The 14,358-nt window shown below is 39.5% G+C and overlaps 1 protein-coding gene across 1 annotated transcript; it reads left to right on the top strand.

Annotated features, from left to right (window-relative positions):
* The first annotated feature begins 365 nt into the window (after positions 1 to 365).
* Positions 366 to 3,478, top strand: LOC132983789 (oocyte zinc finger protein XlCOF6). The gene is made up of 2 exons (XM_061050259.1): positions 366 to 1,220; positions 1,634 to 3,478. Exons 1-2 carry the CDS (start codon positions 803 to 805, stop codon positions 3,016 to 3,018), a joined length of 1,803 nt encoding a protein of 600 aa, XP_060906242.1. The 5' UTR covers positions 366 to 802; the 3' UTR covers positions 3,019 to 3,478.
* Positions 3,479 to 14,358: the final 10,880 nt, after the last annotated feature.

The raw sequence follows: 14,358 nt of genomic DNA, 5'->3' as shown, positions 1-14,358 counted from the left end.
CCCCCCCCCCCCCCCCCCCCGTCCCGAGCCCAGTGCAAACAACATCTAGATGTCATCAAATTCATGTAGAGACAAGAATAATAATAATAATAATAGTAATAATACTAAAAAAAATACTGAGCTAATGATGAAAGAAAGAAAATAAAAATAAACAAAAACATTCACACACAACAACAAAAATCGTAATTTCTACTGTTGTAAATTAAAGTCAGATATTTTGGATTAATTGTGATATGGTGAAGGTAAATCTATGGTTGAGTCAGAGTCTGGTCAGAGTAAAATAGTTGTTGATGTCCTGTAATGTTCCTGTCCCTTTAATTGCACTGTGGACGGTGAACGTAAACGTCACTGATCTGAGCTGATTGGCCTGAACCACAGGAAGTCCGGTTCTGTGTTATTATCCTATTATCACTGCACATTCTCGTGTAATGTAGACGCTTAGTCAACGCGTGCTTAGTTCTTTAAAATATGTTCTTGCTGAATTATAGCATTTACAAAGGTAAGTTTGGACCTTTCAGCGGACACAGCATAATGACAGTGACAGTCGCTTAGTTACCAGAAAACTGGAGCAAATCAGCGGCAGCTCAGTGCTGCTAGGCTAAAGCTGCTGTTAGCGTAGATGAGCAAGGACGCTAACATATAACAGGAATATAACCACTTGTTTTTGTTTTTGCATTGCTGTCATTTCCTTGTATGTCGGTAACTTTGCCTTTATAGATATTCAGCAGAATAATGCGGCATTCCTCTGGTCCACAGCACACTAAAAAGGGACCAAATCCTAATCCCAATTACTAGTGACAACATGAAGATGAGAGCTGCCAAGAAGAAGCAAAACAAATCAACTACAGAGAAGACACCGCACAATGTGGTCGTAGTTCAAAGTGAATATAAGCCCGAAGAAGACACTCGTGAAATTTGCACTAATGGAGAAGGCCTGAACGTACAAATTAAGGAGGAACCACGTTCACAGGAGATCAGTGGGGAGCTCCATTTAAACTCATTAAGCTGCTCGGACACTAACCCAAACACTGTGACATCCTGGCCAGATGTTCCCAACCAACAGGTGTTTATAAAGGACGAGTTTGAGCAGCCAGAATATGAATACACTGAAGCTGCTGTCAAGGAGGAGTCAGAGATGCGGATGAAAGAGGAGGGAGATGCTGAAGAGGATGTAGACAACATCCAGGAAGATTCTGGAGAGGACGAGCAGGTCTGCACAGGTAGGAAACAGTTTAATATCCCAGGATATTGTGTTTGTTTGTATGCTTATTTCCATGTGAGTACCATTGTTTTTTAAATTAAAATGTATATTGTCATTATGTAATAAAGCCCAGCAGATGGCCACTATTTAGCAGTCTTTTCGATGTGTTTTCCTGAATAATTTGTTAGTGTAAAATACTGCAGCTGTTTTATAAACATCGTCTGCAAAAGAGTATTTTTATTTTGATAATTGCATTTTTTGCTTCTGTACTTAGTTATCAACAATTATCAATCATAATACTAGAACAGCCTACAATTTATTAACTTAAAATCTGTATTTTTTTAAAAAGTCAGTGTATTAGGTAGGCTGATATTATCAATTCTTTCTTACATTTAATGTTCTCTGCATTCTCATTGTTTCTGCTTTTCTTAGAATCATCGTCTGAGTTCTTTCCATGTCCCCACTGCTCCGTCTCCTTTACTGACTTGGAGTTCTTAGAGAAGCATGTCAAGTGGGTCCATCAGAAGCAATATCTCGCTAGTCTGAAAAAATGCCTCTCAAGCAGCACACAGAACCTTATCCAAAAACACACCTGCACAGTCTGCAGTAGCACCTTTACTTCTAAAGTAAAGCTGAGGGTCCATGCACATGAAGCCCACCCATCTGCCCCTCCACGAAGGCTCTACCCCTGTCCAACATGTGCACGCAGCTTTCAGTACCTAAAGAACCTCAAGAATCACTGTCAGCGATGGCACAGTATGTCTGTGGTAACCAGAGGAGGGCATCTCAGCTGTGCTGATTGTGGGAAAAGTTTCAAAGCTACCTGGGGTCAAGGGCCTCATTTGTGTCATAAACCAGATACCACAGAAGCGGAGGATAAGCCAATCTGTCTGGATATTGGTGTGCCATGTCCAGAGTGTGGTAAGATCCTGCGCACACCTCAAAGCCTGGAAGATCACATGCGTACCCACACAGGAGACCGTCCGTTTGTCTGCAAAGATTGTGGCAGGAGGTTTGTGGAGCGCAGTGGTTGGCGGCAACACATGAAAATTCACACGGGGGAGAAGCCGTACAAATGTCAGGTTTGTGGGAAGGCCTTCTTACGATCACATCACCTTAACTGCCACTTGACAACACACTCCAGCAAGAAGGAATATTCTTGTTCTGTATGTGGAAAGGAGTTTGGGTTGAAGGCAAGTCTGAATCTTCACTTGAGGACACATTCCAGTGAAAAACCTTTTCACTGCAATGTGTGTGGGAAGAACTTTAACACCAGGAAAAACTTGAGGGTTCACAGCAAACTCCACAACAGCGAGAAAGCTCACCAGTGCGGGGACTGTGGGCTAAAGATCGGCGATCTAGGGGCTTTGAAAATACACCTGCGGACACACACTGGAGAAAGACCCTATCACTGCACAGTCTGTGGCAATAGGTTCATTCGCCTTGCACATTTAAGAAACCACCAACGCACTCACACTGGTGAGAGACCCTACAAATGTGATGAATGTAGCAAGAGTTTCACCCAGTCTGGTGACCTGGTGAAGCATAAGAGGATACACTCTGGAGAAAAGCCCTTTGAATGTCCAGACTGCCATCGCTGCTACACCTCGTCTGGTGACCTGGGCAAGCATCGGAGGAGTCACACTAACCTGCGTCCCTACACATGCTCAGAATGTGAAAAAAGCTTTCGCTTGTCAGGCCACTTGAAAACTCACATGTTAACACATACAGGGGAGAAGCCGTTTTCCTGTCCTAACTGCCTCCGCAGGTTTGCTCGCTCTCACCATCTTTCTGGGCACGTTGCTAAATGTCGTTAATCTTTAAGAGCATGAAGAAGACTGTAAATAAGCTTGCCTGATTTAAAGTGGTCATTCTGAGAACTGCAAACAGTCAACTAAAAGACTTTGTTTAAGTCCAAACTAATATCTGTGTAACTATTTAAAATAACTTTATGGAACCACTTGACCCAGATGACTGTTTTAATCTATTGTGAAAAGTGAATTGAACACATTATCATATTTTTATTGCACAGATCTCCTTACAGCCCTACCAAAGGCATTATTTTATTTTAGTCTGCAGGGTAGATCAACTGTTGTAAGACACTATTGTATCCGGGGTTTGTTTATGCGGTATGAGTCGATGTTTAATGAGACATGCTTGTTATGAATTGTTTTGTTTCTCCTGAGATCTTTGCTGTATGATTTGTAAAAAAAAATTAATAAATTACATAATTAGTGCACAAACAGGGTGTTTGATGCTACTGAGTGTCAAGGAAAAATAATCTGAAGCATTTCTGCACAATGAGAACAATCAAAATAAAAGCTGGAAAATTGCCTGCAAAATACTAAGAATTACATCTGACAAGATAACTGACCGCTATAAATACATAGGCCGTTTAAAATCATACATTGGACAGCTCTTACAACAGGATAAATCAATTTAGCTGGGTAACACTGCTTAGTAATCCACTAGAAAGGGGAGATTTGTCTGCTAATCGTTATTTTTCAATGTCGGCATTATTTATGAACTATGATAGTTTCTCCCTTTACCATAAACAAATATGGATTTAACAGTGGGAAGCAAATTGGTGTTGGAGGTTTTCCAGCCATGATTTTTACACATTTTGATTCTCTTCAATAGATCCTTAATGCATTTTATTATTCTAGATGGGACTATATATTTTCCTGAAATCAGACATAGTAGTATGATATGTCCAAGTATTTTTATTTATACAAGGAAGGAAATGTGGCTGAAAGAGACAAATATAACAATAAAGATAAAAAAAAATTAAAAAAATCATACATTGTAAGTTTCACAAGGACGACTAAGGTGGACAAGAGAGAAATAATAAACACTTATTCACATAAGTGAAAGAGAATGACGAATAAAAATGTGAAAATAATCAAAAACAGACTTTAGTTTTCTACAAATCGTTTCTGTAAAATCTAACAAGCATAAAGCAGTTCGTGGATACAGAGTGCAAATACAAACTCTTAAATATAGAAAAGGACATGTAAAAACTGCAATGGTCATGAAAACATTTAGAATTTATGATAAAGTGAGCTTCATCTGAAATATTACCTCTTCAGTCTACACTTGTTGTCAGGTAGACTACACGATTCCCCCAAAGGCCTATGTGATGTTTTCAAAGCGTTTCAAAGAACACGTTTTGGTTGGCATATGTTTAAACGCTTGTATCCTTATCACACTAATTGTTTTTTTTTTTTATTAACTTAGATGTTTCTCATAACGAACTTTAACTAACAGGAGGCTCATAGCTAGATAACAAGAGAGAGTGAGGTTACATAACCATTAGATTATTTATATAAACGTACTTGGCTACGGTTAATAACAAAGTAAAAGGGAAGTGGTACCTTCTCTGGACATTCATGTTTACACCGAAAGTTAAGCATGAAAGGAGCCCATTCAGGAAAAGTATGCTGCTTTCAGGTGAGTTCATGTTTTTGTTCATTACATTCATTGCATTACAGAACTGGTTTGAGTGTGTAGTCTTTATAGTTTTTTTGTGACACAACGAGGGAAAGTTAGCATTTCATGAAACTTAACTGTTCTTCATTCATTCATTCAACCTTTATTTATACTCGAAAGATCATGGAGGGGCAACCCTCATTTACAATGGCATCGAGTCAGAATCAATTAAAAGACAGACAACAAAATCATGAAAACAACAGAAGCTGATAAAGTCAACAAACTTGGGGTTTCTAGGAAGCTAAGACAGTAGGTAAGTACTAGCGTGTAAGAAAAAGTCTAAAATGTAATAAAATAATTATGTGTGCACAAAAATGCAATAAATACTCATGTAAAACAGTTACAGAAGTTGCACTCTCACATGTCAGTATAGATGTTAAACTTCACACACACTCATACAATAGCATTCATTCTCAAAACACCTAACCCCGTACTGAATCATTTACTCAGCCCACATAAAATGCTCTTACACACTAACAGTAAGTAGTATCCATACTCATACTTTAAACAAATCTAGTTTACTTCATATGCCTTAGTATTGTGTTCATACATTAGACTTCAATTGTGATTTGGTTCCTTCTAAACACATGAAGGTGGTCACAGAGATAATATACATGTTTGTGGCTTTGTGAGCTTTCACAGCAATGTAGAGATAAAAGCCAGATACAGTGACCTCTTGTGGCTGTTGGGTCTTTTCTTCTAGTCACATTAAGTTGGAGATGGGGATTAAGTCACAGCTTTTGAGGTCAAAGTCATTGTTTAATTAATGTCCTAAATTTAGCAGGGAAGCTTTCTTACTTCCCTGTATCTACAATAGCGAGTGTCTTCCTTCTCTTTCTATAGATAACTTCCTCTATACCAATAGGAAGGCAGCAGGTGAGATGACCCAGTCTGTCGAGATGCACAGAGGACAGAAGTCCAATAATAGGTACGATATTAAAGATTCCCTCATTCAGCGGGGGGTCATGTAGCTCTGAAAAGACTTAAACATACTCATGTGGTCACTCTCAAATTGAATTGTAACTGACTGACCATCATGACCAGCGTAAGAGAAGAAGACTTCTGAAATCAAGAGCTTTACTGTGGAGGAAAACAAAGTAATGTATAAGAAAATGGGCTGTTTGTGACCAAAGAGAATACTTCACAGACCAGTGTAGTAGAGTTATTAGGAACTAAAAAACATATTGGAAGAGAGGACAAGGATGCTATAGGAATCAGATATGAAATAGAGAAGACTTTAAGATGAGCAGGAGAGCTTGATCTGATGTGTTGTTAACAGTAAACAAGTCAAAGAAGTGCCGGAAGCAGCTGAGACACATGGAATCGGCCATGTATCAAGTTTAGTAATTGGGAATATGAAGTCCTGGCAGCTTCTGTTGAGGATGAAACGGAGACACGGCAGCACAAACTGGAGCAACACAGGTAAGTGACAACTCATCTAACTTTTTACTAGCCCTCCGAACTGCAGAGGGAAATTAGCACTAGACAATCTTTGTTTGAATAGTGCCAATTCATAACAAATGTTTTTTAAAGACACTTTACAAAAAGAGCAGGTCTAGACCATACTCTGTCAGCCATCTGCTGAAACTGTTTTTCTGTTTTTGAATAACCATGGCTTTATTTTGTAACGAGGCAAGTACTATATGTATCATCTCTTATATTTAATCTCAAATCATATCAATATGCATAGTGATATACAATAGTTAGAAGGGTCTTTTTCAGTCCAGTAAACTGTGGGACATGAATTATAATCACCTATTAAGACCAGCAAGTCAATAAGTGAATCTTTTCCTTTTTGGTTCTCTTTTATTTATTGCTTACTTACCAAACATTATTCAATTATTATCTGCCTTTTATTTATCTTTTTTTTTCTGGAGGACGTGAGGAATCACCATCAGAGTCGACAAAACATCAGTTGGTTGCTTCACGGGGATCTTCTGATGCTTGGACTATACCAGGGGTTCCCGCAAATCCTGGAAGTCCTTGTCCGTGCTTTGGTAAGAATCCATTTTAATACCAGTCCTTGTCAGGGGTGTAACATGATATTTGGGAACCTTACATAGCTATGGAACCACACACTTCTAATCGAGGGGTAACAAGATTGATGCCTTATTACTGACGCTAACTGTTCACACAACATTACCCACCAAAGATGTAAGATTTATTTTTTGATAGTATAAGAAAATAGAAGAAAAAAAACATTACTGTTGGATAAGTTAAATTCTGTTTTACAAGCTGGTTGGAGACTAAGATCACTCACATGCAGATAAAGCAACAGTGGCAGAATATTTTTTAATACCAATCTAATTTCCAAATTCCAAAAATTGTCAGAAAGGAAACTTTAATTACCAGTATTTTACTGCATCTTTTTTCTGCAAGAAACACCAGACTCGAATAAGAGATGCTGTTTTGCCAGAAGTGTGGTAGTGGTAGTGAGATGCCACAAAAGTGATGTACTATGGAAAAAAAAAATCAAAGCAAAGTTTAATTTTCCACATGACAAAAGAAACACCAGAAAGCTGAGGAAATAAATCAAAAGAAAAGCCTTAAAGAAATCCCCAAACTGAATACATCAAAGGGTCTTTGAGGGGGAAACACAATAACAAAAAAAAGAAAATGTGAAAAACAATCATGGCTAGAAGATGACTTGCCTTTTTCATTTTTTGTGATTTATCTTAAGAATGTTTTTTCCCCCTGTCTCACTCTGTCTTTCGCTTTATATTTCCTGTGTGGATCAAATAGAAATCTGCTTCTAGTAGGGCAGTGATCAGAGGAAAACCTTGCTCACACATTCATTTACACCCAGGATATGCATCACCAGGACAAGGGCCACAACCCAACCTGTCTCGGTCAATTCAGTGGGAATTGGTCTATTATTTTTATGTCCGCAATTACGAGGACAGAGCAGTAACCACGACTCCAGCGCAGATAACAAAGATATATTTAGTAGTAAATAATATTGACTGTACCTTTGTTTAAAGCTAGAATCAATACTTCTTAAAGTGTGTCCATTTTTCATTTAGCCGCGTCATGTCTGTGCGGAGGAGGGGCAGAGAGATGAATGGGTGGATTCTCTAATTCCCCCTCTTGCAGTTATCATAATTGTTGAACAACCACGGTTTTTAAAGATCGGGCTCGAGGAGAGGCAGGCTGCACAAAGAAAGTTAATAGATTTGGAAAATTGAGATAGATTGCACAGCAGCCGTTTTTGGAATGTTCCATTGGCGTAGCAGGCAGATGGACAAATATGATGAGGAGGTGTGGGTGGTGTGGGGGTTCGCTGCAGAGCAGCTAACATGAGGTGGTAGAGAATGCATCCTGACAAATAAAGGTGTTGCTGTTTACCCTTTCCATGTAGCATGCATGTAACTTATCATCTGGCGGGAGATAGCCGGATGCATCACAGTTTGAGGCCTACATCAGCTGTAGAGCAGATGAGTCGGCCGATGAATCCTCCCTGAAAGGCCGCAGTGAAGCAGCAGTAGTTCCTCTCTTGAGGCACCAGGGGGAAATGGATAGCTGTGGTAAGGATGCTTCAGGGACAAGGCAAGCTCAGGAAATGCCTCTCACTCAGAAGTTTGTTAGAACTATGATGTGGAAAAAGCCCACGGTCGTCACTGCATATAGAAAATATCTTTTATGTCCTGTTGTAAAGCACTATACCACCTCCTCCATCATAAACAGTGTTGTTCCAGCAGATAGTGCTCCCTGTGTTAGACCTTTGACCCTTTCATTTGTCTGCTGACGACAGCTTTTAGAACCTCCTAAAGGATATTTTACAGCAGTAATTTATCCAGAGAGGAGCCTGCATTTGTTTCATCCGTTTTGATACCGGTCATTGTTTCCACATTTGATGCATTCAGGCTTTTCTCTACTCCTCAGAAATCTTCTCCTGTATCCAATTTTTTGCCTTTCCCGTCTCCAATTTTCCCTAATATTCAGCTGATTATGGCATGATGCTTTCCTTTCCTCCTTTCAGCGTTCCACTATTTTCCCCTCCTGCTCCTATTTTCCCCTGATTCTCTTCCACTCTCCTCCTTAGATTCTGACATACAGCAAAATGATATGAATGTTTACAGTGAAATTATGTTTAATCAGCGCAGATATAGATACACAGAGAGGGCTGAGTGTCTGCTGCAAATCATCCACAAATCGAAACATAAATCCTTACATTTATTTAGTCTTCCCTTGCCCAAAACCAAATAGAAAAAACATCTTCAATCTGCCCCTTTGACAGACAGTTGGTAGTGCTTTAGGTTGCAGTCCGAGGATTAAATTACCTCATATTGGATCTTATAAAAGCCCAGTTGAGGGGATTTTCTTTTTGTGATGTAATTTGAGCCATCCAATTTTCCTTGTATTTACTGTCTATATTTTTGTCAATTTGGCAGAGGAACACATTTTGTGCGTTGGCGCAGGGTGTCACCGGTGTCATCACGCTACGGTGGTTTTGGTGTTGGCTGGCCTCGGAGGTCAGTGTGTGGGAAGAGATGGTGGCTCTGCAGGGCTTTGCAGCGGCTCTTGGCCTGTCCCTTTGGGCTGCGGCAGGCCCGCATCCACTCCTCTTATTCATGAAGAGGTCAACTCACGGGTCAAAACACACCGTTTGACTCCCCGCAACACACTGGTGTGTGTGGGTGTAGATGAAACTGGGTATTTTGTGGGCCTTTGGTAAGCTGCAGCTGGTAGCGGCTCTTACTTCTCTTCAAATGTGCCTAAAAGCATGGCTCACACAAAGGATGGAAAAAGAAAACGCCATTAAATTGTGTTGCATTGAGTGCTGAGAGTAGGCTGCCGAGTTGCACACAGAGGGATGGAAAGACGCTGTTTATTCCCTATTAGTATCACCACATTGACAGGTTGGGCAAAGGCTAAGGAAGATTTCTCTCTCTCTCAACCACCTCTAATGCTAACAGTGAGAAACTACTCTGCTCAGGACTAATGTGTTCCCCACCAAGCCGGCTGCTGTCGTAGTGACTCCCGGAGTGGATCTCTTGACCACGGCCTCCCTCCTCCTCTCATCCCACTGTAACCTCTTGCTCCCTCTGTCTCTTTAGTGGAGGGATAGAGATGTGGAGGGCGAGAGAGACTGACAGTGTGCGCTCCCCTGCTCAGTAAATATGAACTGCACCCAGCAGACAGACTCATTCATCACAGGGGAAAGAGGGGGGAAAAGGGGGTGGAGAGGCAGGGTGGACGGATATAGGAAGGACTAAGAGAAATGTCCAAAAGACAGAGAGAGAGGGTGGGAGGAGTAGGAAGCAGATGGAAAAAGGATGAAAGACAGGAAAATGTTCTGGGTGAAACGAGTGGGAGAAAAAGATAACAGGCTGAAAAGTCCTGGATGATTGAAGGATGTATAAAGGACAGCGGATGTGCATGGGGAGTAGAAACCTCAAGCCTGGGAAAACTGATTAAATATCTGAGGACATTTTATATCATCACCAAGAGATCTTGTTTTGTGAAAGCTGCCTTTAAGCGTCCTGTTATGAGACCGACATTAGTTTTTCTGCCCTATAGCTAAGAAGCTCAATTCTCACTTGTTGCTTTTAACATTTTGACCTCTGTTATTAACTCTTTGTTTTATGCGCTCGCATGAGAAGGTCATGTTGCATTTTCAAGATTATTTGAGTTTAAGTGCAAGTTAGGGATAAGGTGAGAACATGTCATAGTTGTATAAACTTACATCATTATTTTACGCTTACATAATCACAGCAATAAGATGACATTATGCGTTGTACTGTATATTGTTTGTCCATAATTCCAATGACTAGACTTAACATCCGACAAAGTGTTAAACTTCCCTCAACCCCAGGCCTGTTCATTTTCACTGAGGACTACATTCTTAATGACCGTTTCAGCAAGACAAACGCAACTGGAGGATTTATTCAGACGGTGAATTTGACGCTGCAGTGCAGAGGTTACCAAACTTGAAGAGTTGTGTTTGTAGTGTTGTATACGTCTAATCATGTCTACCTTTCATTGCTGTATACAGGCAAAATTTAAATACAAACCCTTCAAATGACTTAGATTTGTTTTATATTAAGTTCTGCACTCCTGTAATGCAGTTGTAAGTCTTATAAGAAAGGCTTCTATGTACCAGAAGTTTCCGTACCACAGATTGAGAATCACTGCTCTGTGACTATTAGTGGCAGTAAGTCTGTGAATGAGAGATTCACTACATTACACTAAAATCAATGCTGATGTCTTCATGTAATGGAGGAACATCTCACCCCAGGGCAACAATGTGGAAATAACAGTTTTTATAAAACAATAGAACAACAAACTATACCACGATGTGCTACATTGGCCATAATTGTGAGAAAAGTAAATACATTGTCTTGGTTATTTCAGGGATTTGTTGGGAATGATAAAAATAAATAATATTGTAAGACATATTCTTTTATTATGTGTGTTCAACACGTCAGTATACACAAAGAACTGCTTATTCTAAAAGTAATCACTGTCAAATACACCAACACTAGTATCCAACGATAACAGTCTAACTGTTTAATTTAATTTATTACTAAATTTAACCAAATTTTCCCTTCCCTCTCACACACAGAGAGAGGGAAGGGTAGTGAAGGGAATTTTTGATTTATTTCAAACAGCAGGCCCCTAGCTGTCTCCAAGTGGTATGTCTGCTAAACTGCCCACAGCAATGTACAAGATGTATTTGGTTGCTGAGATACATACACTAGCCATTTATGTATTGATTATTGGCTCACCCCCAGTGGCAGGCAAATCAATTGAGCTTTTGTCGGCATCAGTCAAAATATCAGTCACAAAAGTTGACAACTGGGACTTCTGTTCCATGACCCTATAACGTACTTTCATTAATGTTAGTGCTTTTCTCAAATTCAAACCTAACCAGACCTCTTTCCTGTGTCCCTCTGTGAAGTGCTTTATAACAACATGTTTTGTGAGACGTGGCCTTGACATGCCATTACTTTTTAAAGTCCTCAATTACATTTTTTCACTGATTTGGAATGCCTGCCACTAGACCAATATGCAAAAACGTAAAAATGTATATTTTTAGATCCTATAGTCCTTTCCAGTCCATGTTCTCAATTTCCAACAACTTCCCCCTCTTCACTCCCACCAAAATCACCTCCTCTCTCCCTCTTTTTTCCACTCTGCAGAAAGACAGGAGAGAGGGAAGATGATGTGTGACAGATGCCATATTTCGACTTTCTGTCAGGGAGATTAATATTGACACAGTGTTTCTTACCAGGGGCTTCTTGGCTGTGTGTGTTGGGCTTTGATTTCATTATCCTCTGCTCAGCCACTTTTTTCTTAAGAATCAGACAATAACAGATGTGGCGACTGAAATAGAGACACTGATATTGGAGGGGCTGAGTGAACAAGTCATATTGCCGGGTGGCTCGGCCATCAGTCCTGTTTGCTGTAAAAGTGTGAACCCCCCAAGGATACCCAGAGCACAGTGACCCTTTTCTCCACCTCCTCAGCTCGACAGTAGCACGGGCCGTAATCTGTGGTACGTAGTGTTGGTGATGTTAACTCATGCATCTATTTGAAAACATGTTTCAGTAAGAGTTTGTCTGGCAGTATAACATTATTATAATGGAGAGGTGCATTTACTGAAGGTCAATTCGAGACATCCTTCATTTCATTTCATTTTTTCTACTCCAGTTCAACATTATGACATTTTTTGATGAAAATATTGTAATTTAAACTCAACCTTGTGTCAGAAAAAAACTACTTATATCTTGTAAAATAAGAATTAATAATGGTATGCATAAAAAAAGGAAATTGATTTCACATAATGAATATGAAGCAGAACTGAGTCTTTATCTTTTAGATGTTGAAATAGCTATTATAGAAGGTCCTCCTTCAACCAACTGAGCAGGACGCTTCGTATTTAGATATAAAGTTTCAGTGACCTTGTTAGACAAATGAAGTAATCAATCAATCAGTCATTATTTGTATGGTGCCAATTCATAATAAGTGTTATCTCGAGACGCTTTACAAAAGAGCATATGGGATAATATGCAGGCCGGATTTCTCCTTTGTATTCCTTGCGTTCCTGTTGTCCACACTTCCTTGCCGCTGAGGTGGGGTCGGAGCAGGCCGTGCATGAATGACCTCGCTGTCTCTAAATTACTTAATTTTGGCAAGCTGCTCCAGTTTGTCGTGGGTGTTTTTGTTGTATTTGCTTTTTTTTTTTTTTTTGAAGTATCATTGTCTGAATTAATCCAATATTTTCTTTGTTCGGCCACAGTGACTATACTCCCAACCTAGCAGAGATTATAGAAGACGTTAAATCACCATCTTCCATTTTATGGATCAACCACTGCTGGGTGATTGTCACGACTTCAGCTCTTTCCCTGAAACCTAACATAATGTTGTCAATCAACATTGTGTTAACTTATTGGCTGAAGAGAATGACTTTACACAAATGTATTGGACTTAAAATCTTTGAAGTCATCCTTAGAGAAGGGCAACTTGCAGGATGGAGACCCCAGTGAATCTATGTGTAGGGTTTAGAAAACATATTTTCAATTAGATATGTGGTTAAGTACTCTATAGTGACTTCTGGAATAATTTTTCTACATTTGCTCTTAATCTAAAGCAGACAACTCAACATGATGGAGTTGTACTGATTTCAGTTAGTTTTAACATAAATAAACATGGATCTAGATGCCAGTTTTGCAATGAAGAGGAAATAATTGTTAATGTATATGCGTCCACAGACATTAAACCATGAGCCTGTTTGGTATCAAAGTGACTGAAACAGGTTAGGATTGGGAGAAATAACGGCCACAGGAGTGAATTTGAGTTGCTGTGTGACGAGAACCACGGGAGAACTGGACTACAGGTGTCGCGGTGAGTAACCAGCGATAGCTTGCAACATCTAAAGGCTGTGTTCATGTTAAAGGGGACAGCCATATGGGACAAATACGTCCTATGTCGTATTTGGGACGGGACATGACATATAGATAGACTGATAGATCTTCATTGTGTCTGCTCCTTTCTTCTGTAAATCATCTGTATCTTCACGATCTTCGCGATGAGTTGTAAGACTTAAAAACGACTTGCTGATCACAGTATGACTCGTTCAGCTGTCAGTCCAGGACGTTCTGTATTAATAAATGTATTATCTTACTGTAAATACAGACACTGTCCTGTATTTCTGTGCACACAGAGCTCTAATGCGTAAAGAGATAAAGAGAGGGAAGACAGTTTCCTGATACAACTGTAACTTACTAAAGCATAGTCTGAGACCCCAGTCCCCCATGAGATCTATTAGGGCGCAATGTTTAAAAAAAGCTTTTTTAGCAGCCTTACTGGAAACGGACACTTTTTCCTCTTAATTTTCATATCTTGTAACACATATTAAATCAAGTTTTGGCTTTGTCAAAGGTCATTTCCTGACAGGTTTATATTATTAATATTGTAAAAAGAAATTGCCTGCAATCTGCCCTTTAACTCCTTTTCAGCATATGCCATACATAAGAAGGCCAATTATACATTGAGGCCTCTGTTTTTCTGACTCACTATAAATACTAGGGATGCACCAATTCTCAATATAATATTGAACCGTTTAGTACGGCAATCCAACTCGTTAATATAACTACTTTGCTTTATAAACTTAAATGACCACTTTTATACAAGTTAAAGTCTTTAGGTATGACTTGGATTCTGAG

The sequence above is a fragment of the Labrus mixtus genome, chromosome 11, assembly GCF_963584025.1.
Source record: "Labrus mixtus chromosome 11, fLabMix1.1, whole genome shotgun sequence".
Lineage (NCBI taxonomy): Eukaryota > Metazoa > Chordata > Actinopteri > Labriformes > Labridae > Labrus > Labrus mixtus.
Note: the sequence above shows the minus strand (reverse complement) of the source record. Positions and strands in the feature narration are given on the sequence as shown.

What these genes read in the sequence shown, in the direction of transcription:
- LOC132983789 (XM_061050259.1), top strand. Translation starts at nt 803, where the DNA reads ATGAAGATGAGAGCTGCCAAGAAGAAGCAAAACAAATCAACTACAGAG. An exon ending in GGACGAGCAGGTCTGCACAG is followed by an intron (nt 1,221 to 1,633) that starts GTAGGAAACAGT and finishes TGCTTTTCTTAG; the next exon opens with AATCATCGTCTGAGTTCTTT.